General features: G+C 41.0%; 1 protein-coding gene across 9 annotated transcripts in view; it reads right to left on the minus strand.

Moving 5' to 3' along the window:
• Positions 1-27,905, minus strand: part of senp6a (SUMO specific peptidase 6a) — a 151,901-nt gene that overhangs the window by 68,066 nt on the left and 55,930 nt on the right. For 3 of the 9 annotated variants that reach the window (XM_067989195.1, XM_067989194.1, XM_067989198.1), the window contains 6 exons: positions 26,101-26,155; positions 13,729-13,874; positions 12,502-12,669; positions 7,234-7,257; positions 2,230-2,300; positions 1,656-1,810 (listed from right to left, as the gene is read on the minus strand). In XM_067989195.1, the coding sequence (XP_067845296.1) occupies positions 1,656-1,810; positions 2,230-2,300; positions 7,234-7,257; positions 12,502-12,669; positions 13,729-13,874; positions 26,101-26,155 (619 nt within the window). Of the gene's footprint in view, positions 1-1,655; positions 1,811-2,229; positions 2,301-7,233; positions 7,258-12,501; positions 12,670-13,728; positions 13,875-26,100; positions 26,156-27,905 lie in introns of those variants that run through there. The other 6 variants (XM_067989202.1, XM_067989201.1, XM_067989197.1 and 3 more) reach the window with 5 other exon arrangements.

The raw sequence follows: 27,905 nt of genomic DNA on the forward strand, positions 1-27,905 counted from the left end.
GTCCTGGCACATAGGTAGGTCGGTCTCGCGAGTTATGAACATTTCAGACAGGCTTGCAAACCAATTCTCACCTTCCTGAACCATTACCTGCACCAACCAGAAAGCTTATTTTTAATAAAAATAATCAACTGTGCAAATGATACCTCTCAGTGCATACTCTCAATGATTAACAGTCCCACATGCAGCGTGTGATGCATTTTTTTTATTAGTATTCTGTGAAGATTCCACTAAGAGACAAAGTGAGAGCACATATCTGAATGCTGAGCTCGGATTAGCATGTCCCAAGATAAACACTTCCTCTTTCCTCCCTGCACGCATGTGAGAGCAGACACAAATGTTATACATATTTTGCACACATGTACATATACAAAGCCAGTACCACTGATCTCAATTTTTAACAGGCAAATTAAAGCTGCAGCCTGGGTCATGGGAGATTGGCCTGTTTGCAGCACACTCACATTTACCAGCAGATGGTGCAACCAGTCTTCCTGTAAATTGCCTGCAGTATGAGAATTGTTATATCACACATGTGCAGACTGGCCATGACAGTTTGGCTACTGTGAAAAGTAATGATGTTGCAGACACAATAGTCATTTGTGTGCGCGACACCATTACACACAACGTTGCGACTAGTAAACACACTCTGCTAGAATAAGGTTTTACTGGTCCCAGGACCCAGTTTTTTTTTAAAAAAGGATCCCAGGCTCCCTCTCAGCTTAAGTGCTTTAGGAAAGAGGTTAAAACAGCCATCATAATCTTAACATCAAATTCCATTCTGTACAAAGGTGTGAGATCATTTTGTGTTGCATTTCGATTACCGCAACCACGGAGTCTGGAACATGACAATAAGATTCAACTCAGCTGCTTAACAAACGTAACCTTTACTGTTTAAGGTTTAAACTGCAATGAAATCACTTAAAAGCGCATCCATGTAAATGAATATTTCTACATAGCTTTACTGCACTTCACCAAATGATCAGCATAAAATAAGATCGCGAACATAATTTGAAATGTCTAAATAAAAAAGCAAATATTTGTTATGCCGACAACAACGTGCTAATTATATAGAGCCTTTAACGTAGTAAAAAGTCCTAAGACGCTTCACAGCAGCGTAATCAGAAAATTTCACACTTAGCCAAAGGAGGAGCCATTAGGAGAACAGTCGAAGAGGTAGGTTTTACAGAGCCTCTTAAAATGAGAGCGCGGTGGAGAGGCGTAGAGGTCTAGGGAGTGAATTCCAGAGAATGATTTTCATTGCTTCTGAAAATAGTTTATACAAAAATCAACAAGTGGGGATAGACATTAAGCACCTTGGGACGTTAAAGGCGCTATATAAATGCAAGTTGTTGTTTATGAACCTCAATTATCCATCCATTTGTTGAACTGAACAAAGTCAGTGGCACAATCAGGCAGTTTTGAGACATCTGCTCAGCCACACTGCACACAAATCCTCTGCTGTGGCCATTTCCCAAAACTCTGCTGCAGTTGCTGAAATATCCTGACTGCATCAAAAACCAACTTTATCCTGTCCAATAGCAACGGACTTCACTGCAGTCTCCCGAGTTTTTCTTTAATTTGCAATTGCAGCACCATCAGTCTTTGCACATCTGGAAAGATAGATTTTTTTTTTTGGAAAGAAAATCTCCAGTGCCCACCTCTGTTTGTGATGGACATTGTGGAGCAGCAGCTTCAAGGTTTGTTGACTCCGGCAATGCTGCCGTTAAGTCGTCACTCAGCCGCTTCGTCAGAACACGTTTCTTAATGTTTGGTATGGAATACATCTGCTCTTCTAATTCTGTAGAGGCCACATCTATCAAAAAAGCGAAGATCTGTCTCGGTAAAGAGCTTACAAAACTGGTGACATTAACAATACAGAAACATTGTTAAACCTGCAGTGTGTTTACAAGAATAAATTATTGAAGATGCACACCTAGAATATCAATTTGAAGAAAAAAAAATCTGGCTCACAGCACCAAAAGATTCATTCTACAGATCAGTGATATGGCAGATTTGGACCTCAGGTTGCTTAACCCTACAGGTCAGCCAGTCCAGGGATGGGTTTCATCTGTTTCAGGTCATGTAACTGGTTTGGGCACCTCACAGGCACCCACCTATCTAACCTCCCCTTACTATGAACAAGGCTGTGTGGAGACTACATAAATAAAACTCTCAGATAAAAATACAAACTAAAAGAGTCAGGAATCAGCCTCAAACTACTCAAAGACTCACCACTTCCATCAGACCCCATTAAAATAATACTGTCCACTGGAACCCTTTGAACGTCAGCTGGGTATTCTTTTCTGAAAGCATACAATGGATTTTAAGATAAGAACTGGTCTTTATAATAAACACTGAATACATTTTCCAACCCACTACACAATCTCCACAGACAATATAACATTCATTTAAACAGCAAACAAAAAAAGGATGTAGTCCTCCTCCTCCGCACCCCCCCCTCCACCATCCATACTCACAAACCACCCACAGTGATAAAGTCAGACCTAACTCTTACAGAAGTGACTTCACATTGAATGGCATTGCTAATACAAAAAATGAAATATTTTTGAAATTTTGACCATTTTATTACTTCTGTCAACATGGCAGTTTCTTGGAATTACACCTACAAAACATATGTAAACAATTTTACAACACCAAGTTATAGTCCAGCAATTTTATTTTAAATTCACAAGCTTTCGGAGATTTTCTCCTTCCTCAGGCAAATGTTTCAAGATCTCCTTGAAGCCTACGCATTTATACATATTGAACAATAATAAATGGTGTTTACAGACTGCCCCTGCAACTGCCCGTTGCCAAGGCAATCACCGTGTTCAGACAGAGAGGTGTTACCTGCAGAACCTCCGAATACACATTCAATAAAAAAAACAAACAGGGAAAAAAAAAGAGAAAAAAAAAACACAGAGAGAGGCAGAAACATCCGGAAGGCAGAGAGAGCCAGCAAATGACCCATTATATTAAAAACAGATAACATTTGTTCGCTGGTGGGGTAACGTGTAGCGTGACATGAACCCAAGATCCCGGTTGAGGCCGTCCTCATGGGTGCGGAACTTGGCTATCAATTTCTGCTCGACGATTTTGCGTTGTCGTGTGTCTCGAAGGCCGCCTTGGAGTACGCTTACCCGAAGGTCGGTGGATGAATGTCCATGACTGCTGAAGTGTTCCCCGACTGGGAGGGAACCCTCCTGTTTGGCGATTGTTGCGCGGTGTCCGTTCATCCGTTGTCGCAGCGTCTGCATGGTCTCGCCAATGTACCATGCTCTGGGGCATCCTTTCCTGCAACGTATGAGGTAGACAACGTTGGCTGAGTCACAGGAGTATGAACCATGCACCTGGTGGGTGGTGTCATCTCGTGTGATGGTGGTATCTGTGTCGATGATCTGGCATGTCTTGCAGAGGTTACCGTGGCAGGGTTGTGTGGCGTCGTGGACGCTGTTCTCTTGAAAGCTAGGTAGTTTGCTGCGAACGATGGTCTGTTTGAGGTTGGGTGGCTGTTTAAAGGCGAGTAGTGGAGGTGTGGGGATGGCCATAGCGAGGTGTTTGTCCTCATTGATGACATGTTGAAGGCTGCGGAGAACATGGCGTAGTTTCTCCGCTCCGGGGAAGTACTGGACGACAAAGGGTACTCTGTTGGTTGCGTCCCGTGTTAGTCTCCTGAGGAGGTCTATGCGATTTTTTGCTGTGGCCCGTCGGAACTGTCGATCGATGAGTCGAGCGTCATATCCCGTTCTTACTACCTTACTACCTCACAGCAAACTACCTAGCTTTCAAGAGAACAGCGTCCACGACGCCACACAACCCTGCCACGGTAACCTCTGCAAGACATGCCAGATCATCGACACAGATACCACCATCACACGAGATGACACCACCCACCAGGTGCATGGTTCATACTCCTGTGACTCAGCCAACGTTGTCTACCTCATACGTTGCAGGAAAGGATGCCCCAGAGCATGGTACATTGGCGAGACCATGCAGACGCTGCGACAACGGATGAACGGACACCGCGCAACAATCGCCAAACAGGAGGGTTCCCTCCCAGTCGGGGAACACTTCAGCAGTCATGGACATTCATCCACCGACCTTCGGGTAAGCGTACTCCAAGGCGGCCTTCGAGACACACGACAACGCAAAATCGTCGAGCAGAAATTGATAGCCAAGTTCCGCACCCATGAGGACGGCCTCAACCGGGATCTTGGGTTCATGTCACGCTACACGTTACCCCACCAGCGAACAAATGTTATCTGTTTTTAATATAATGGGTCATTTGCTGGCTCTCTCTGCCTTCCGGATGTTTCTGCCTCTCTCTGTGTTTTTTTTTTCTCTTTTTTTTTCCCTGTTTGTTTTTTTTATTGAATGTGTATTCGGAGGTTCTGCAGGTAACACCTCTCTGTCTGAACACGGTGATTGCCTTGGCAACGGGCAGTTGCAGGGGCAGTCTGTAAACACCATTTATTATTGTTCAATATGTATAAATGCGTAGGCTTCAAGGAGATCTTGAAACATTTGCCTGAGGAAGGAGAAAATCTCCGAAAGCTTGTGAATTTAAAATAAAATTGCTGGACTATAACTTGGTGTTGTAAAATTGTTTACAATTGTCAACCCCAGTCCATCACCGGCATCTCCACATCATCACCTACAAAACAGATGAGGTAAGGAAGGGGGAGTTCAATTTACTGAAGAATATGTACAAGAGTACTAGGGGCCATATATATGCTAGTCACTAATAAATCCAATAAGGAATTCAGGAGAAACTTCTTTACTCAAAGTGGTTTGAATGTGGAACTTGCTACCACAAGGAGTAGTTGAGGCAAATAACAGATACATTTAAGGGGAAGCTAGATAAACACATGAGGGAGAAAGGAATAGAAGGTTATGCTGATAGGGTTAGATGAAGAGGGGTGGGAAGCGGCTCATGTGGAGCATAAACACTGGCACCGACCAGTTGGACCAAAATGGCCTGTTTCTGTGCTGTACATTCTATGTAATTCTTTGTAAGACCAAACTAATGAACATGAACCTTGGTTCTTACGGGTAGTCTAGTGTAAAATGATTTTTTAAAAAAAACATATTATAAGGTATAAAGATGACACAAGCAACTAGTGTTCTGACAAAACCCCCCACAATCAAGGTTTAACAAGAAGCCTGCATTTGCACAGCAGCAAGCTGCATTTAAATGAAGCATTGAAGCAGGGGACCTATTATTCACGTTATCCTGCATTTAGCGACAGCACACCTAAAGTTTCACTATTAGGCAGTGTGCATTAAGCTGCGTTAAGCAAAGCACATTAGGATAGACAAGTATCCAAATAAAGAAGTTGCACCTGTGTAAAACAAGCAAATTAAAAGATAAGTTGAACCAATTAATTAATAATGATTCTAGTTTAATCCAAATTGGGCTTGAATGTCAAAGCAAAGGTATACTCATATGATACAAGTTAAAATATTACTACATTATAAAAAGTATCATTCCACTATACGGAAGGATTGATTAAAATTCAATGAGAAACACACATCATCACAAGTCTTGGTGCACAAATATCAAAATTTGGCTCGTTGTACATTCCAATTCATCCTTTTGGGTAACAAATACTCTGAGGATTTCACAAATACTATTTCACAATAAAGTTATTTTCTTCAGATTTATAATTAAGATTAAATTAACAATGAAGTAGATTTGATTCCTCAATCCACACTATCCTCAGAAAAGGCTTTGATGAAGACTTCCTGAATAATAGTCATGATGTGGAGATGCCGGTGATGGACTGGGGTGGACAAATGTAAGGAATCTTACAACACCAGGTTATAGTCCAACAATTTTATTTTAAAATCACAAGCTTTCGGAGATTATCTCCTTCGTCAGGTGAGTAGCGAATGAGAGCTTCTCAAATCGCATACCGGAGCATGGTACATTGGCGAGACCATGCAGACACTGCGACAACGGATGAACGGACACCGCGCAACAATCACCAGACAGGAGGGTTCCCTCCCAGTCGGGGAACACTTCAGCAGTCAAGGACATTCAGCCACCGATCTTCGGGTAAGCGCTCTCCAAGGCGGCCTTCGAGACACACGACAATGCAAAATCGTCGAGCAGAAATTGATAGCCAAGTTCCGCACCCATGAGGACGGCCTCAACCGGGATCTTGGGTTCATGTCACGCTACACGTAACCCCACCAGCAAGGGAAAAAAAAGTTATCTGTTTTTAATACAACTGAAAATTCTCTCTCTCTCTCTGCCTTTCAGGTCTCTTTCTCTCTGTCTGTGTAATTTGACACAATGTGTATTCAGCATACTGGGACCTACTGTTTTCCGTGGCTAACCTGTCTGAACACCAACAACACCTTTGATTGGTGTGATGGTGTCCCAGCCTAATATAAGATATGCCATTTGAGAAGCTCTCATTCACTACTCACCTGACGAAGGAGATAATCTCTGAAAGCTTATGATTTTAAAATAAAATTGTTGGACTATAACCTGGTGTTGTAAGATTCCTTACAATTGAATAATAGTAAACTTTGTAGAGCAGCTGACTCTATATAGCGGTGGCTTAATAATCATTCATTGAAACATTGCAATGAGTCCATACAAGTTAAGCCAATTCACCACTACTCTGATCTGAAACCACTTCAATCCTATCACTGTTTATAATGAACTGTTTTCATTTATAATCCTGTATTAAAATGGCAGTACAAAGAGCAACTTTCGTAATTTTGGGGCAGGGATGCAAGTTGCTTGCCACAGGTTTGTTAGTGAATGGCAGCACATCAGCAAGATTAAGTTGAGGTAATTTCAAAAGCCTCAAGTGACTGATAGTAATGAGCCGAGCTCCTAAGATCGAAATTTAAAGTGGTTGGAGGCTCTCTCCATCGATCAATGAATATAAATTAGAATTAAATTAAGTACATTCTGCATTATTTTGGGACGTTTATGTGAAATACTGATTTGGTGAAAAATGACTCCTAGATTGGCAAGGTCACTCAGAGAACACCTGTTGTGGGAAATAGAAAAATATCAACATGGTAGGTAAAATATATTAACACGAGGACAGGTGAAGGTGGTGTATTTGCATACCTTGATTGCACACACTTTAAATAAAATTTAAATAAAAGTCCCAAGAAAATGACAAGCACACAAAGCATCAATAGCTAATGAAGCTACTTATGAGCCCGCAATGTCAATCCCAGCTGCCAGGTAAACACATCAATGACACTTACCCCTCATCACTTAAGCCAAGATTGCTTTAAAAGATGAAAGAAAACAAAGAGGTAATAATCTCAAATTAATGTTTACAGGTTGACACAAGCCAAATTAGTATATTACGTTTTTGTATTTTATAGTTCCTTTAAAAAGGCACTTACAATGTTATTTACCAATTACATAAGAGAAGGCTCCTTTAAAACCAACTTAAGATGAAGTAATATTGCAAAATTTCCAACAATATCATCTCTGCTAACCAAAATATATGTTTAACCATGAGATTTAACATAAATTGCAATCAAGTTTGAATATTTTATAATTTTAGTCCATGGACCTTTAAGATCACATGCCCAGCTTTATCTCTTAATACTGTAAAACTTGAGCAATATATCTTGAGTAAAATATTCAAGGTCGCAAAATGCATCTGCCATTTTCAATTAATATTAGTTATTCCTTTTACTGCAGGTGAGATTTTTGGAGTTTAAGATTTGATGGCCGGCTATCGATATCTTATTCGTGAGGATTTGGATCAAGTGGTTGCTGTATCTTTTAAATGTCACCAAATATTTAGCACCGTTTGAAAAAACCACTGAGGAGTTCCAAAACCAGGAGGTGATCTAGTTATGGCAGGCTGCACTTCAATATTTTTCCAATTGATCTTAAGATGATCCAATCATGTGCAGACCTTCATTACTAAAGCAAGTTTAAATGTAAAAGGAACCTATATCAGATTAATTATCAGAGTTTTCACACTGCATCCAAAACATCTCAACGCTCAAGATGGCCACACATCTTTTAGTTACATGTGAATCATTCTGGCTGGTTTAGCAGCAAAAGTGGTGGCATGATTCTTTGGAAAGGCTGATCAAATGAAACACAATGTGCATTTGCCTCTCACTAAGTTACCTTAACTTTTTTTTTAAAAAATAGCCTCCCCAAATTTACTAGGTCAATATTCATGAAAAACACTAGTCATACAGACAGTGCAAGCAGCTAAAAAATTTAAAAAGGATCCCCTTTCCAAAAAACATGCAGACATCAAGTTTCATAAATATGACTCCAAACTACTCAGCATACATTGAACTAAGCTACTAAATCTTTTTTTGGTTTCTTTATATTCTGTTTATATTATATTTTAGATTATCAGGGTTTGCAGTTTTTTTCTTTTTAATACAGTAAATGCACAGCTCAGCAGCTGTAAAGGCACACCCAGAACATTAACCTGTCTTTTCTCTTTTACAGGTGCTAACTGATCTATGCATTTACAGCATTTTCAGTTCTTTTGCTTCTTCACCACTCCTTTTATTATATATACACACACATCAATCTGTAACTAATGGTAAAAATCACACTCTAGCACTTACATTGGCTATTTGCTCGGATCTCAAACACTTGTTAATGAATGCGCAAGAGCAAACCTTTGTACAAGACTATGTAATTTATTTGGATTTTTGAAGTTGTATTTTGCAGATCAGCGTTCCAAGAAAAAAATGTTACAAATAATCTACAACGGAAGAAGTTAAAAACAGTATCACCGCCTATCACGGCTCAGATACTCTAGAAAGCAATCAACCTCAAGTATGTAACTGATTTACCAAAAAATATTTTTGGCAACTTTTCTGTATTTTCAGCAATCCCATTCCTCTTTAAAAAGAAAACACAACAGTCCCTCTGCTGGTGGCTCCAATTATGCTGCACACTCTACAGTAATGCTGTCTCCATCTAATAGCAACAGTTAAAATTAAGATAGTCTCAAGTGAAAGGCTGGTCAGTCTGTTTGGCTGAGGTAAACACAAAAAAGTGAATTTCCAATCTATGGTTCAAAAAAAATTGTGGCTGTTTGCTGCAACTCCCACTCTTCCCCTCCCCTCCTGCCCTTAACCACTACAAAGTTTAAAATAGGCAAATGTGAAAATGGAAAGAAGTAACAGGTCAAGAGTCTGGTGAATTTGGCACAATTGAATACTTGTTTTTATATCTTGCTGTCATCATTGGACTGAGCAGTTCCCATCATATAATGTCCAGAGACTTATTTTAAGCCTGGCCTACTGTGGAGTCAAGTTTATTTTTTGTTACACAAATTGGAAATGCACTTAACATTTATTTTACCCTCGTAGCTAATTCAAGAGACAGAACAGCAGCCTTTCAACAGACACACTGAGCACCAGCGGCAAAAGATAGGATTCTCTTTGGAAGAGACAAAAACAGGCAGAAATTCAGAAAAAGTTTGTAAACCAAAATATAATGCAAGATTATAGAAACAGTACATTTAATGCTATCAAAGTAAACCTCTGTAAAATGAATGGCAATTTAGCACAGCAATAGGAACAAATCATAAATCATAAAAAGGTCACAACTTAATTACTTGCTCTCAACATTCTCAAATGACTAAAATGCATAAAAAGCTATAATTGTTTCCTCAAACCAAAAAATTGTGGTCTACTTAAAACTAAGGTGTCAATGAATCTTCTTCCTGTGGTCAGGGCACTTAGCTGCAAAACAGCCCAATTAATGAAATGATCAGTAGCTTAGAAAAAAAAACTAAAAAACAATTGGTTTATATATTTATGGCACTGGTGCCTCTTATTGCCCTTAAATCCTGAACAACATGTGTGGCTCTGGATATGCGCTACTAAAAGCAATGAGAAGCAAGACTGGTTCTCAGTGGTAGCTCTCTCACCTCAGTCAGAAGGTTGTGGGTTCAAGCCCCACTCCAGAGATTTAAGCATATAAAAAGGCCGACACTTCATTGCAAATCTATGGGAGTGCTACACTGTCAGAGGTGCTGTCTTTTGGACGAGATGTTAAACCAAGGCCCTGTCTGCCCTTTCAAGTGGACGTAAAAGATTCCATGGCACTATTTCGAAGAACAGCAGGGGAGTTCGCCCTGGTGTCCTGGCTAATATTTATCCCTCAACCAACATTGCTAACACATATTATCTAGTTATCATCATATTGCTGTTTTTGGCACTTTGCTGGGTGAAAATTGGCTGTCACCTTTCCTACATTACAAGTGATTACACTTCAAAATTACTTAATTGGCTGTAAAGCACTTTGGGATGTCCTGAGGTCATGAAAGGCTCTATATAAATGCAAATTCTTTCTTTATGCATAGCTTTTATTACTCAGGCGTGCAGCTTCAATTCTAAGCATAAAGGCTCTGCCCACCAATTATAACAGCAGCTGCATTGTAGAAAAGTAACCCAATGAAGCGGAGCATGTTGTACCATCCGTCTCCAAATTTAGTGTGCTGCATATACAAAACATTTGGAATAATGCACCATTTGGCTACGGTTAGTACGACTATCAGATCACCCGCCCCCAAAAAAATAATTACTTCAGAACTCTCAGCAATAGCTTGGTCGGTTACTATTTGGTTTAATGAATCAGGACATCAAGATTCAGGGGTCAGTTTCAGAATGAGGCATTTAATATCATGGAAATTCAACATAATTAATGAATTTCCTCAGTACTTCTGCATTTACCCATCAAGAATCCTCCATCTTCTGTATAAGATGGAAGATTCTTGATGGGTAAATGCAAATCCACTTTCGTCTCAATGGCTGCGTCATTTAGAGTTGATCAAGTTAAGGGCTATTAAGGTCTTAATCACAAATGTGATTAAAAGTGCCAATTCCACAATAACCCAAAGTTTCAAGCAGTTTTAAAATATTAATTTAATTTTAGTGGTGACTATAAGCTTGCAGGGCACTTCAATTTTCTAGACAGTCACGTCGGGTGGCCTCCACCTCTCTCTGGAGAAATTCGGCCATCATTTCAAATAACCTTAACACAGTTTGGGTGCAAAAATCCAGCCAAAATGATGGGCTGAAAGCCTCCTCACTCCACCAAGTATAAAATAATAAAGTGTAATGAGTTCGACCAGCCGCAGGCCCACTGCACAAAATTACACGCAGTCTGCCGCTAACTGGCAGCCTTAGAAGACACAAGGGGGAAATGGTAATTTCACATTGGTGGAGTAGTGGGTGCCTTTTTCATGTTGGCATTAAGGCCTGCTGGTAAGGCAGAATAGAGGGAGCTTTGTCCTGTAGCTGGATGCGCTATAACCGAGCTGAATGTACGGTGACAAAAGTGGAAGTGTTTTGTTCTCCAGCATTGCAATTTCTCATCTTGATACGCATAAACAAAGATGAAACAAACAGAATGATGGAGGTGGTTGTGATCTATAGTGTTACAGCATTGAGGTGCACTCATCACTACTGCTGTAGCATTGGTGCAAGGCAGCTTCACTTCGCATCAATGCTATGATTATTGTGCAACTGCAGCTTAAATCCAGCCTGACCCGAAGAGGGAGCCTCACTCTGTTGCGCTCTGGAATCAGTTCGGGAACCAGTTAACATTAAATTCGATTCTTCAGCAGTAGTTTGAAATTAATTATTGTTGTAAAACTAGTTTTACAATCTGTGACATTGAGTGTGAGCTATAAATAGCAGCAATGAAAACAACATAAATATTTCAGTTCCAAGACTGGCTTAAATGAGACTGCACCTCCTAAAATAGAGTTTGATGTCACCACTTTGAATAATGAAGAAAGTCGTCTGTGTTTTTGTCAACACATCAAGTAGTTTTAATCAATCAAGGAATAATTTTTATAGAGTAGGATTGTTATTCTATTATACATGCACACATCCATTTCTTACTTGATGCGTATTACACTTTGGGCATCTCTCAGATTTTAGTCACATTACTGTTCAGTGTTTGACTTGATTGCTAAAAGACTGTAGCACTATTAAACCAAGTCCACAAACAATGCAAAGAGGCCCGCCTTCCTGTCATCTTCGATTCAGTGTTGTTCCGTGATTCCTTGCTCTGCACCAAAAACTTTTCCACAGCCACCGTCAGTGGCATTACCTGTGATCAGATAACAGCAGGTATGCTGTTGCTGCAGGCAAGATTGGTCTCGACTGTATCTTTCCTGTCCGACAACAGAAGCCACCTAGCAACCCAACTCAGACCTGGCAAGAATTGACATTTATAGCAACTGTTTGAAGGTCAGCAGTAATTAATCTTAGAATACGCACAATTCTTGACGTGAGCCTAATCCTCTGCCAATACAGCTAACAAGCCAATCTGCAAGAGTCTGAATGTTTTTAAATACAGCGAGTAGAGACAAATTCCACACTTTGTTGTTGAGGATAGTAACAGTTTAGAAGAAACTTGGAGCATTCTTCCACTCTTCTCATACAACAGAACTCTAATCCCAGTATGTAAAAACACAAACAGTCACAATAAATTAGCAGCTAAACATTAAGAGCAGAACCTACCTTTGGGCTGCTGTTTTTACGATTGACTGTGCATTGGCATGGTGAAAACGCCTTCCACGAACAACTATTCCTGGACCCGAAGGACCGCTAATTACTAAGTATTTGTTTCGATTTTTATCGACCTCCTTATTTGATGCATGTGGTGAGGTCACAGTTGACACACTTTCACTGTAAACAAAGAAACTTAGCATCTCAGTATACTCTTCGTTGAAAAATGCCATTCTAATGATCTTCTGGCAAACAGCACCAGCAGCAACTTGGGGACACACAAGCCTGGAAGGCTTAGAATTCAAGAGACTTCATTTTCATCAATTTCTTGGGTGGGGGGTAAAAACATTTGAACTGGCTGACACACGACCATCATGAGACTGATAGTTCCAAATAAGCAGTTTAAAAGGGTGTGAAACTTGTACAGGCCTATTCTGTGAATAAGTTAATCAGAATCAACACAAAGAGTCAAGCAATAGAACTGCATGGTGTCCAACAAAATTCGTTGATGTTTAGGGCAATCAGTATATCCCCACAGAAACACATTTAAAAATTTTACTAAAGACAAAGGAGAACAGCTGAATTTTTCCAGCTGTACCTGTATTTTTGACCCATTCCCAGCTTTTGTTAAGTCTTAACCGCTTTGAGCATTTTGCACTTAGTTTAGGTCTCTGCAACTTCACTTGCTCTGAAAACCATTCCCACACATCTCATGAGCTGGGCTCCATCACAATGCAGCCTCAACTCTTCCTGCATCTCGCTTAATATCCAACCTTAAAGCACAGCATCCAAAATTCTTAAAAATGTGTGACCAGCACAATGTGCATAATGAATAAAGGCCATTTAGCCATATAAGCTTCTTCTCTACAGCTTGATGCAAGTAAAATATAGCTGCAGTTATTTTGAAAATTCTATGTGCTGTATTTCCAATATATGAACATTACTTCATGTATATTCCAACAGTTGCATTAAACATACACAAGGGTTAGTGCAAATACAAACCCGAACCCTCTGCACCACTCCAGTAAACTCCCAAGTTATGTATAGAAATGTAAGTTTATTGCAAAAGCATGTTAGAAAGGACATAAAGCCAATACACCTTAATAACCTGAATCAAAGCAACGTTATACAAACAAGTTTTGAGTGCAAGTTATCGAACATACAGCATCAAATCTTCAAAAACAAACAATGGTCAGCCTGAAATGCTCGTGCACAAACAAGTTCACTAATTTGACAGACCTTAATTTCTTGCCAGGCCCCAGCATGTTGAGTCCAGTTGCATTTCCTTTCAAAGTTTTACAAAAGCCTCTTCCTTGGTTTCTTCTTGTATAGCTTTTCAAGAAACCAGTACTGTTAACTGATTCTGATGAAAATGGAGCTTTGGTCTGAAAGAGAAAGTAATCACAAACGGCACTTTAGTGTAAAAGCTTCCTACATTTCTGTAGTAAGTTACAACTGATGCTTTTAAATTGGCTTTTAAATCTAGACATAGTAATAGTCCCCATTGCATTTTGTCGACTCCAACATTGTTCCTTTTCACCTCCAATCTTGGAGCTGAGGTTAACATCAAATGGGAATAAAGTCCAAAAGTCTTTTCTTTTTCACAACGACATTCTCATCTTTTGCAGTGCCTTTTCAAGATTAATTGAAATGTATCATCCATTCAGTCTTAAATTTAGCACGGTGGAATGAGGAGCCATCTTACGTTTAGATCTGCAGCAGGGGCCATCTTACGTTTAGATCTGCAGCAGGGGCCATCTTACGTTTAGATCTGCAGCAGGGGCCATCTTACGTTTAGATCTGCAGCAGGGGCCATCTTATGTTTAGATCTGCAGCAGGGGCCATCTTACGTTTAGATCTGCAGCAGGGGCCATCTTACGTTTAGATCTGCAGCAGGGGCCATCTTTTTTTGAACAAAAAAAGCAAAATGCTTATGTTGAAAATCTGAAACATGAAGTTACATCGAAACTACAGCAAAGAAATAGGCCATTTGGCCCAACTGGTCTATGCTGGCATTTATGCTCCAGACGTGCCTCCTCCCTCTAACCCTATCAGGATATCCTTTATTCCTTTCTCCCTCATGTGCGTATCCAGCTTCCCCTTAAACGCATCTATGCTATTTGCCTCAACTACACCTTGTGGTAGCATGTTCCACACGCTTAGCATTCTTTGGGTGAAGAAATTTCTCCTGAATTTCCTATTGAATTTATTAGCGACTATTTTATATTTATAACCTCTAGTTTGGGACTCCCCCACAAGTGGAAACATCATCTCTACGTCGACCCTATCAAACCCTATCATTGTCTTAAAGAATTCTATCAGGTCACCCCTCAGCCTTCTCTTTTCCAGAGAAAAGAGCCTCAGCCTGTTCGGTCTTTCCGGATAAGGATAGCCTCTCAGTTCTGGTATCACCCTTGTGAATCTTTTTTGCACCCTCTCCAATATGGAGACCAGAACTTTGCACAGTACCCAACTGTGGTCTAACCAAGGTTCTACAGAAGTTTAACATAACTTTGGTTCATTTCCAGAGGGATAGAATTGAAAAGCAGAGCGCTTGATTTGCCTTTTTTATAGCTTGGCTTATTAACCTGCGTCGCTACTTTTAGTGATTTATGTATCTGTACTCCTAGATCCCTTTGCTCCTCTATTCCATTTAGACCATTATCCAAGCAGTATGTGGCCTCCTTATTCTTCCTACCAAAATACACCACCTCACACTTATCTATATTGAAATTAATTTGCCAGTTACACACCAATTAAAAAAAAACAGAAAACGCTGGAGACACTCAGCAGGATGGGAGAACGCAAACCAGTTCACAATTCAATTATACAGCTTTGAGGAATCCAGTTCTGAGGAAGGGTCTATACCTGAAACGTAAACTGATGTGTTCACTCGACGGATGCTGCCCCACCTGCTGAGTGTCACTTGACTTTTTTTTCGGGAAGGAGAGGAGGGCCAAAATTGGAATTTATTAGGATGCTTTGTGACACTATCATATGCATGTTGGTCTAGATACCAACCTAGGTTTAAACTGTTAAGTGTTTCTTGTTGCAATTTGTGATTTATTAGGAAAAAAATTAAAAAGTCAAAAGAAACCAAGCAAATACTTGATGATTGCTTTAATCTTTCAAGTTATTCGCTTATTTTGTAGATTTACCTACATTAAGAAGAAAAACCCTGAAGGTACCCTGGGGAAAAGGACGAATTGGATAGCTCTTTCAAAGAGCCGGCATATGTGTGATGGGACAGCCATAGCCTCCGCCTGTGCTGTACCTGTGATATTGCCCCTTTAAGAGTTGGCAGCACATAGAAGCCATAATTATTACAGGGTACGGTATCATTATGGTTATGTTACTGGACCAGTAATCCAGAGGCCTGGACTAATAATCCAGAATCATGAGTTCAAATCCCGCCATGGCAACTGGGGAATTCAAATTCAATTAATTAAATAAAATCTGGAATAAAAAAAATAGTATCAATAATGGTGGCCATGAAACTACTGGATTGTCATAAAAACCCATCTAGTTCACTAACGTCCTTTAGGGAAGGAAACCTGCCGTCCTTACCCGGTCTGGTCCATATGTGACTCCAGATCCACAGCAATGTGGTTGATTCTTAATCGCCCTCTGAAATGGCAGGTAGCACCACTATTGACCGAGCCTTGAAGGACATAGCTGCCAGACTGGGCCTGCGGCAGGTGGTGAGCGAACCAACAAGAGGGAAAAACCTACTTGATCTCGTCCTCACCAATCTAGCTCTTACAGATGCATTTATTCATGACAGTATTGGAAGGAGTGACCACCGCACAGTCCTTGTGGAGACAAGGACATTGAGGACACCATCCAACGTGTTGTGAGGCATTACCGTGCTAAATAGTATAGATTCAGGACAGATCAAGCAGCTGAAAACTGTGCATCCAGGAGGCGCCGTGGGCTATCAGCAGCAGCAGAAGTGTATTCCACCACAATCACCTTATGGCCCGGCATATTCCTCACTCTACCATTACCAACAAGCCAAGGGATCAACCCTGGTTCAATGAAGAGTGTAGAAGAGCATGCCAGGAGCAGCACCAGGCGTACCTAAAAACAAGGTGCCAACCTGGTGGAGCTACAACAGGTATACATGCATGCAAAACAGCGGAAGCAACATGCTATAGACAGAGCTAAGCGATCCTACAACCAACGGATCAGATCAAAGCTTTGCAGTCCTGCCATATCCAGTTGTGAATTGTAAGTTGTGACAATTAAACAACTAACGGGAAGAGGCGGCTCTGTGAACAACCCCATCCTCAATGACGGCAGAGTCCAGCATGTGAGTGCAAAAGACAAGGCTGAACCGTTTAAAACCATCTTCAGCCAGAAGTGCCAAGTGGATGATCCATCTCTACCTCCTCCCAATATCCCCACCATTACAGAAGCTAGTCTTCAGCCAATTCGATTCACTCCACGTGACAGCAAGAAACGGCTGAGCGCACTGGATACAACAAAGGCTATGGGCCCTGACAACACCCCGGCTGTAGTGCTGAAGACTTGTGCTCCAGAACTAGCTGCGCCTTGAGCCAAACTGTTCCAGTACAGCTACAACACTGGCATCTACGCGACAATGGGAAAATTGCCCAGTATGCCCTGTCCACAAAAGTAGGACAAATCCAATCCAGCCAATTCCATCACTTTGCTGATGATTGAGAGTAGACTGATGGGGTCATCAGTCTACTCTCAATCATCAGCAAAGTGATGGAAGGTGTCGTCGACAGTGTTATCAAGCGGCACTTACTCACCAATAACCTGCTCACCAATGCTCAGTTTGGGTTTCACCAGGACCACTCGGCTCCAGACCTCATTACAGCCTTGGTCCAAACATGGACAAAAGATCTGAATTCCAGAGGTGAGGTGAGAGTGACTGCCCTTGACATCAAGGCAGCATTTGACCGAGTGTGGCACGAAGGAGCCCTAATAAAATTGAAGTCAATGGGAATTAGGGATAAAACTCTCCAGTGGCTGGAGTCATACCTAGCACAAAGGAAGATGGTAGTGGTTGTTGGAGGCCAATCATCTCAGCCCCAAGACATTGCTGCAGGAGTTCCTCAGGGCAGTGTCCTAGGCCCAACCATCTTCAGCTGCTTCATCAATGACCTTCCCTCCATCATAAAGGTCAGAAATGGGGATGTTCCATAAGACCATAGAGATAGGAGGAGTAGGCCATTCGGCCCCTCCAGCCTGCTCATTTAATGAGATCATGGCTGATCTAATTTTTACCTCAACTCCACTTTCCTGCCCTTTCCCCATATCCTTTGACTCCCTTGCTGATCAAAAATTTGTCTAACTCAGCCTTAAATGTATTCAATGACTCAGCCTCCAGTTTTTTGGGGCAAGAATTCCAAAGATTCACATCCCTCAGAGAAGAAATTCCTCCTCATTTCCGTCTTAAATGGGTGACCCCTTATTCTGAGACTATGCCCGCTATAGTTTGAGATTCCCCCATAAGGGGTAACATCCTCTCAGCATCTACCCTATCGAGTCCCCTCAGAATCTTGTATGTTTCAATAAGATCTCCTCTCATTCTTCTAAACTCCAATGAGTACAGACCCAACCTGTTCAATCTTTCCTCATAAGACAACCCTTCCATACCCGGAATCAACCTAGTGAACCTTCTCTGAACTGCCTCCAATGCAAGTATGTCCTTCCTTAAATAAGGGCACCAGAACTGTACGCAGTACTCCAGGTGTGGTCTCACCAGCACCCTGTACAGTTGGAGCATGACTGCCCTGCTTTTATACTCCATTCCCCTAGAAATAAAAGCCAATATTCCGTTTGCCTTCCGGATTACCTGTTGCACCTGTATGTTGACTTTTTGTGTTTCATGTACGAGGACACCCAGATCCCTCTATACTGCAGCAGTTTGTAATATTTCTCCATTCAAATAATATTTTGCTTTTTTATTTTTCCTCCCAAAGTGGATGACTTCACATTTTCCCACATTATACTCCATCTGCCAAATTTTTGCCCATTCGCTTAACCTGTCAATATCCCTTTGCAGACACTTTCTGTCCTCATCGCAACTTGCTTTTCCACCTATCTTTGTATCATCAGCAAATTTGGCCACAAGACACTCTGTTCCTTCATTCAAGTTGTTGATATATATTGTAAATAGTTGAGGCCCCAGCACTGATCCCTGCAGCACCCCACTAGTTACAGATTGCCATTTTGAAAAAGACCCTTTTATCCCGACTCTTTGTTTTCTGTTAGTTAGCCAATCCTCTATCCATGCCAGTATATTACCCCCAACACCATGAGCTCTTATCTTGTGCAGTAATCGTTTATATGGCACCTTATCAAATGCCTTTTGGAAATCCAAATATACTGCATCCATTGGTTCCCCTTTATCCACCCTGCCCGTTACTTCCTCAAAGAACTAATAAATTTGTCCAACATGATTTCCCCTTCATAAATCCATGTTGACTCTCCTTGATTGTATTATGAGTCTCCAAATGTCCTGCTACTACTTCCTTAATAATGGATTCTAGCATTTTCCCAATGACAGATGTTAGGCTAACTGGTCTATAGTTACCTGCTTTCTGTCTCACTCCCTTCTTGAATAGGGGTGTTACATTTGCGGTTTTCTAATCCGCTGGGACCTTTCCAGAATCTAGTGAATTCTGGAAGATTACAGCCAATGCATTCACTATCTCTGTAGCCACTTCCTTTAAGATCCTCGGATGCAAGCCATCAGGTCCAGGGGATTTGTCAGCCTTCAGACCCATTAGTTTACCTTGTATTTTTCTCTAGTGATAGTGATTGTTTTTAGTTCCTCCCTCCCCTTTGCCCCTTGATTTTCTATTATTATTATGTTATTAGTGTCTTCTACTGTAAAGACAGATACAAAATCTCTGTTCAATTCCTCTGCCATTTCCTTGTTTTCCATTATTTCCCCAGTCTCATCCTCTAAGGGACCAATGTTTACTTTAGCTGCCCTCTTCCTTTTTATATACTTGTAGAAGCTTGTACTGTCAGTTTTTATATTTCTTGCTCGTTTACTCTCCATTTATTTTCTCCCTCTTCATTATTCTTTTAGTCCTCCTTTGCTGGTTTTTAAAGTTTTCCCAATCTTCAGGCTTACCAGTAATCTTTGCCACATTGTATGCCTTTTCTTTTAACCTGATACCATCCTTGACTTCCTTAGTTAGCCATGGTCAGTTCACCCTTTTTGTGGAGTCTTTCCTCCTCACAGGGATATATTTTTGTTGCGAGTCATAAAATATCTTTTTAAATGTTTGCCACTGCTTATCCACCATCATACCATCTAATCTGTTTACCCAGTCCACTTTAGCCAATTCCGCACTCATTCCTTTATAATTGCCCTTATTTAAGTTTAATACAGTTGCTTCAGACCCAAGATCCTCGCTCTCAAACTGGATATGAAATTCTATCATGTTATGATCACTGCTTCCCAAGGGATCCTTCACTTTGAGGTCATTAATTAATCCTGTTTCGTTACCCATTACCAGATCCAAAATGGCCTGTTCCCTGGTTGATTCCCTGACGTATTGGTCTAAGAAATAGTCCCTAATACACTCCATGAACTCCTCCTCGGGGCTATTTTTGCCAATTTGATTTATCCAATCTATGTGAAAGTTAAAATCACTGATGATTGCAGTTCCATTGGCAACCCTTTAGATAACGAAGCAGTCCGTGCCCGCATGCAGCAAGACCTGGACAACATCCAGGCTTGGGCTCATAAGTGGCAAGTAACATTCGCGCCAGACAAGTGCCAGGCAATGACCATCTCCAACAAGAGAGAGAGTCTAACCACCTCCCTTTGACATTCCATGGAATTACCATCGCCGAATCCCCCACCATCAACATCCTGGGGGTCACCAATGACCAGAAACTTAACTGGACCAGCCATATAAATACTGTGGCTACAAGAGCAGGTCAGAGGCTGGGTATTCTGCGCTGAGTGATACACCTCCTGACTCCCCAAAGCCTTTCCACCATTTACAAGGCACAAGTCAGCAATGTGATGGAATACTCTCCACTTGCCTGGATGAGTGCAGCTCCAACAACACTCATGAAGCTCGACACCATCCAGAACAAAGCAGCCCGCTTGATTGGCACCCCATCCACCACCCTAAACATTCACTCCCTTCACCACCGGCGCACCGTGGCTGCAGTGTGTACCATCCACAGGATGCACTGCAGCAACTTGCCAAGGCTTCTTCGACTGCACCGCCCAAACCTGTGACCTCTACCGCTAAGACGAACAAGGGCAGCAGGCACATGGGAACACCACCTGCACATTCCCCTCCAAGTCACACACCATCCCGACTTGGAAATATATCGCCGTTCCTTCATCGTCGCTGGGTCAAAATCCTGGAACTCCCCACCTCACAGCACTAGGGGAGAACCTTCACCACACTGACTGCAGCGGTTCAAGGCGGCGGCTCACCACCACCTTCTCAAGAGCAATTAGGGATGGGCAATAAACGCTGGCCTTGCCATATCCCATGAAGGAATAAAAAAAACACAAAATTCCTCACTGTACATGCAACTTTGCTCTGGAAAAATGTTTGGCTGCTTTTAAGACCACAGCAGAGAAAGAGAAATTTGATGCAATGAGTTATAAGAACACTCATGCGTTCCATTGCTAACCAGTTGAAAGACAATTGAGACAATTTAAAACATGGTTCAGGTTGAGTTGCCTCATGAATGGTTTAAGACCATGTGACTGTTATCCTTTGAATGCAGTCAGGGCTAAATAATGGAGCCAATACCCTGAAGTTTTTCGCAATTACCTCTGGGAATGAAGGATAAGTTGCAGATATTTATTCTCTTGAAGCTATTACCTGTTGTTATTCACCTTCCTCAGGAGATTCAATAAGTTGGATAAGGTCAATGACAATGCAAACTAAACCCAGTCTACTTGAAGAACAAGCTCCATCAGCTGACATTTTCTCATTCCATTGGTTATTATCATACGTTAGAATTTCTATTTCACCGCAGAAGGACCTTGATATAATCCATATTGGAATAACAGTCAAATTTGGCTCACAAGGGATTAAACATTGATTTGGGGGGCAGGGGGGGAATTAAAATCTAGACAAACCAGTTTGTGAAATGATGCCTCTCACATACTGAGACAATAGAAGTCCATTCAGGCATTCCAATAAACTTCCTTACTCATTATGTCAGGATGGTATTTCTTGCATGTCACATCAAAATTTAGACAGTAAGATTCCTTAGCCTATGCCAGACAGGAGATTCAATAACTACATTGGTATGGCTTCTTTCCTATGAGCTCAGCAGGTAGTATTTTGGCAAAACTCCAACTTGGGGGTGGGGGCAGGGATGAGGAGAAAGAATGATATCTAGCTTATTTGGCAGCTTTACTAGTCAATCCCCGGACAGGGAAGAGCTTGGAGAAGGTCACAGATCAAGCAGCTGACTTCCTGCCCAGCGAGGGAACAAAAGGACAAAGGGACACATGGAAGGGCAGTTTTTAAGATCTGTTTAGAAGGGCAGACAGGAAGAGAACATGACCTCCTTAACACAAAGACAGTCAGGATCAGCGAAACTACCATAAAAACAATACTTAACACACCAACAGGGACAGTGTGGTGAGTTTTCTTGTTTTGTTACATGGAGTTATACAGAGTTAAGTCAAGATACGGTGATTTTTTTAATCTATGAACGTTGCTCTGCTCATTCATTTAACAACTGTAAAATAAGCAAGTTTGTTAATTTACATTCGACCATATCTTACTATAATGTTAAGTAGTCTATCTTTCGCAAGGTTGGAGAAGTGCACATCAAAGCACATGCAAGATTACAGTGTCCAGTTCATATAACAAAGGATTTTCATTGTAACAAGCCCCTGCATCATGCTACCATATAACTTGATATTGGGCAGTCAAGATGAACTCTTGATCATAAAGAACACAGACTCCACTTACGGGAGAGAACAGTGGCATTGAACCCAAGAGAATATCTACTGAAGACTTGAAATTTAGAACAGTTATACACTGGATGCCAATATAAGTCCAAACAGAAACCCCTTCAGTGCAAGCTTTTTCTTCACCAATGAAAAACATTAGACATCTACTAGTTTGTGGACTTATGGTTATATGGAATCCTTGAGGTCGTAATGTAGCAAAGCGTTAAGACTGCACAGTGCCTGAATCATCAAAGTAAGGGATTTAGTTGGATTTCAGAAATCACGTGATATGTAAAGGCTACTTATTTGCAACTTTTTTTTAGCCTGGGAATGGTATACTTTCTACTTTACACATTCAGCGTCACTATCAGACACTTCCAGATCAGATATAGGTAACATAGTTAATTGCAAAGCAAACCTCACTATACTTTGCTGAAATAATGTGCCTCAACTGCCAACCTCATGATAATCCCCATTGCAACAGAGTGAAATTTTTCCATATTCCAAACAGCCATCCTGTGGTGTCTCTGAGCGAGACAGCATCCGAATAACAACAAACAGGAAAAGACCCTTTGGTCCATCCAGCCTGTCTCACATAATTGTGATACCTTGCGTATCATGATATATACACTCCCCACCTCACACCATGTGGGAGGCAAAAAAAGGTAAAAACCAGGCCAATTTGGGGGGAAAAAATCTTGGAAATTCCTCTCTGACTTGGCATTAATTAGCTTAGATCCTTGAACCGAAGAGCTGGATTCTTGCCTTAGTAAGACAATGTTCAAAGTTGTGTTGCACCTGAAAGACTATTGAAGAGTTTGCCAGGTGTTGCCTTCAGAAAATCCAGATGAGTTTGGGACAACATATAACCATGGTCTACCCTAAACACTAATCTGCATCACACTTTACCATTCCCTCGCCCTCTCCTGCCCCACCCCCAAGTTAGAATACAAAAAGTAATGGGAATCAAAAAGCCTGAAAAATTGACAAGCCTGTTCTCAGAGTACAACATCATCAATTTCAACCGTGTTCCAAAAGGTGATGCCTTTATATTCAGTCACAATAACTTTCAGAGCGATGTCATTCTTCCTCCTGATTCCTCAGGTTCTATTTCAACAGACTCCTGTAGACCAACAATCTCAAATAGAGGAGTTGTATCCATGCTCTGGTCCTGATCCTTGAGAGAAGAATTCTTGATTTAATGATTATAGAATGGGGAGGTGCAGATCCTGTACAGCAAGAGGTAAGGAGTGCTTAGCTCAATCCTGGCAGAGCCTGCCAGCCCACTGCCGTTTGGTGGATCAGGCCATGGTCAGTTCTGATTTACCTTGAGGCTCATCAGGCCTGACACACTTACTAATCGTCGTTGAGAATTTCTTTCCAATGGTATGTGCAGTCGTTCGGGCAGAAGCCAAGGCGTGCTGAACAAAAGTCTATATTATATGTTGGGAGATGTTACGAGTGTATCCAATGCTGAAAATGCTCACTGATATTTAGAGGTTTTTAAATGACGATACAGTCTGAAAATAATGTTTTCTTGAAAAAAAAATAAACTTCTAGAATGCAAAACCTTTTGGCAAATTCTTCAATCTGGCAATGAAGAAATAACTGGCCCACTCTCAGAAGCAATACCTTTTATAGAGCATGTGTGGTATCACATTATAATCAATATCAAAACAACATTTAAAAAAGGTCACCCTTGCAATTCTTCCTGTTACTGACCTGCTCCTATCCTAATACTGTACAGAAAACGCTAATGAAAAATCCAGTGTGTTCCCATATTAATAATGGCTTATAAATAGTCACGGTGCTCTTAATTAGTTTTGGGCACTACTTGCAAGTGTCAAAAGAAAAGCTCAAGACATGATGCAGAAAACCTTCAGTGAAAGGAATGCACAGACTCAGTATTATTGGCTATGCACAATGTTGCTCAGCAACTCACAGCTGTTTAGGAACCGTCACCATCACAGAGGCTGATGATCCAAATGTGCTTTTTAATATATCGAATAGTAGCAGAAGTGATTGTTAATTTTTTTTTTAAACGTGCTCTTTACCCCACTCTGGATTTCCAAATGATCTAGCTGGGGTACAAGGTGGGATTGCAGTTCTCAATCTTTAAATGGGAATAACCTTCCATTAAAAAAGGCAGCAAAAGCTTGCGAGAGCTTGAAAGTGAGGATGCATAAAAGGCTAGCCTATGAAATGTTCTCAGATATTAACAAGAACAGCTGGAATACAATCCTCACATATGGAAATGCTCCATTTCCATATACTCTTTGTATGTGTTTTTTATAATTTCCCTCCAATACATCTGAAAATGCTTTAAATACCACGTGCAGAATAAAGACCACACTGCAACAACTTGCATTTACATAGCACCTTTAAATTTGAAAAAGGTCCCAAGGTACTTCACAAAAGTGTAATCAGACAAAAATCTATGCCGAGCCAAATTAGGAAATATTCTACACCAGATTACCAACTATCTATTCCAAACCAGAGAAAGCATCTAAACAGGGACACAGATTAATTCATCATACAATAGTCACCAAAAATTGAACTAGGAGATATTAAAGTAAAAACAACACCGCAAAAAGACAAAACCCGATGAAAAATTGGTGCCATACTGAAATGGAACAACAGATGTTCAACTCTTGGGCCCAGCTATGAATCCTGCCTTCAACAATGATTGTGGTAAAAGCTTCAAGTGAACATGCAACATTTCAACTGTGGCAATCTTAATGATCGGATTTACCAAGAAAGATTAGATTTAAAATTATAGCTTCCCTCACAATGTAGGAACTCATCCGATCATGATTTCTTTAGGGATTCACTTCTCCTCCTCCTCCTCCTCCTCCTCCTCCTCCCCCCCCCCCCCCCGATTATCATCATCAGGACCGTTTCATGTGACCCCTGCTCCCACCCCCACTGTAAAAAGGCCCAGAACCCAGGCGACAGCTCAGTTCTTTTGGATCTACATTGTTCTAAAAACAACTTCCTTCAAATCTTCATAAAACAGCAGCGATCCCAGCAGGGCCTGAATGGATAACTATGACCCTAAAAGGTGAATGCCCCCAGAGCAGATGGAGGCCACTTATTCTGAGGATGTCCCCAATGTAACCCTACACTGAAAGGGGAGCCCCAGCTAAATAGGTTAGGCTGGGATGTATAAAAAGTCCCAGCTCCAAAGGCTTGAGCACATAATTTAGGCTGACACTTCAGTGCAGTACCGTGGGAGTGCCATCTTTCAGATGAAGCATTAAATCAAGTCAGCGTCTGCCTGTTCAGGTGACATGGCACTTTTTTTTTTATTGAAGCGGAGGAGCAAGTTCTCCCAATGCACTAGCCAACATTCATCCCTCAACCACCAAAACAGATTAACTAGTCATTCAACCACAATCTGGCTATGATGTTAACATAAAAATAGTGACTATGCTTCAAAAGTAATTCATTGGCCCTAAATACTTCCAGACATCGTGAGGACATGGAAGACACCATATAAATGCACATTTGTTCTTTCTGATAAATCCAATAAGACATTTCAAAAACACATCAGTTTATGCAAAAGTTAACTTCCATTCTAAAAATTTCCCCCAAAATACTTCATTGCTTCCAGAAGACATTTATATCGTGGCAAAAGTAGCAAATATCCTGAACAATTTTGTAAGAGCTCATATCCTTACCTTTGATTCTTCAGTTTCCATCTCTTCACTATCAGTACTCAGCAGATTCGGCTCACTATAAAATGAAAGTGTGCTGTTACAGTAAGCTTAAAATGAGACTTGGGTTTAAAAAGAAAAGCCCCAACAAAACATCTGTTTGCAAAAATTTGTTGTTGAAGAAATAAGATAAGTGGCTTTGAATAATTTCAATGAAGTGTAAAAGCTACCACGGAAGTCATTTAACACAGCAATTAGCTGTATGAAGGGAACAAATAAAGATAAAAAGTACAATCATGTCTCCAAATATCTGCCCAAGGACTGTGTCACAACACATCTGTACCTGCAGCCCACAGTCACAAAATAAGATTGAAGTAGCAGAATCAGCACACACCCAGTACTTAAGCTGGTCAATCATTTAAATTTAAAAAAAACAAAATAAAGCAGAGCCCGAGTATTAAGCTCATCCCCAGTGCAGCAGCATGGGATTTGCACTGTGTATCTAACCTAAAAATTTAGGGTTGGAGGGGAAAAAAAGTTACATAGACTGGGGGAAGGGGGTGGAGGAATAATCAGGATATCACTCTGTTCTGTCTTTCCACAACCAGCTTGAACAGCAGCTTCTACTGCAATTCCACCCATTAATAAATTAAACTATTAATGGAGGCTTTCTTACGCCACAATTACTGGAAATGACAGACTGCTTGAAGAGCACTCTTGCTTTGAAATGAAAACAAAGAACTTAGTATGGTTTTATTGACTGCTACTCAATGCTGTAATACTGGAGACAGGGGTGCCAATATTAAAAAGGTTCAATTAAGCCAGAACTTCACCTGCCCTCTTCTCGAATCAAGCATTCATTCACAATGGATTACGTTCTCCTAATCCATATTCTGTGAGCCAAAAGCTCTTTACTCCAGTGACTCTCCTCTCCCCACCCCATTGTGGAATAGAAAAACAATGTATACTGCAAAACACAAGTTTGTACACAGAAATCCGCTCTGGAAATCCAGCACTTTCTTAAATTCCAAATAAAATGTGAGAAACACCAATTACATTAAAGAGCTTTGTACCCCGCAGACTGCTCGTAACTTTACTGCATTCCCCATTTTAATTGGTTTCTTTTAATACTTAATTTCTTCTGAATTTGCCACTCGAAAATACTAACATACTTTTTTCTTGTGGGGTGGGGAGGGAAAATGAGTGGTACAAAATCCTTCCAGCCAGCAGGTTGACACCTTCACACCTAGAATGGTAGGACACAGGTTTCAGGCCATCACTCCTTACCCTGGAAGTTCCCAATCTTAGCCTGGGCCTTCAAGGGGATGCAACACAGGAGAAGATCTTTCTTTTAAGAGGGGAAAAGTCTGCAGGCAAGCCAGGCCTAGGCCTAGGCCTAGGCCATCCCCTCAGGCCCATCCACAGCCAGAGAACAGTGCACCGGAAATGAACCGGGGGCGGGGTGTGGAGAACACACTTATTTTGGATCATTTGACACTATAGATTTTAAAAACCCCGTCAAAGGATTATGTGGTGACTCTGCTTCTAGGCAGGGGATCCTAATCACTGTGCTTAATAGATATTTAAACGATCTCAATGCATGCTCACATTTGAAGTGGCTTTCTTAACTGGGAGGAACCTAATTCCAAACTAGAACAAACCATTTTTTTTTGTTACCTCAAAAAATGTTTGGTACAGTACTATCTATTATGATTTAATCTACACTGTATTTATATGCACATAGCAAGTCGGCCGTCAAACTGAAAATACTGTAATTCCTTTTTAATCCCTGCACTGATGGGATCACAACTGTCTCAGTTTGCAGACCA

The sequence above is a fragment of the Heptranchias perlo genome, chromosome 8 (assembly GCF_035084215.1).
Source record: "Heptranchias perlo isolate sHepPer1 chromosome 8, sHepPer1.hap1, whole genome shotgun sequence".
Lineage (NCBI taxonomy): Eukaryota > Metazoa > Chordata > Chondrichthyes > Hexanchiformes > Hexanchidae > Heptranchias > Heptranchias perlo.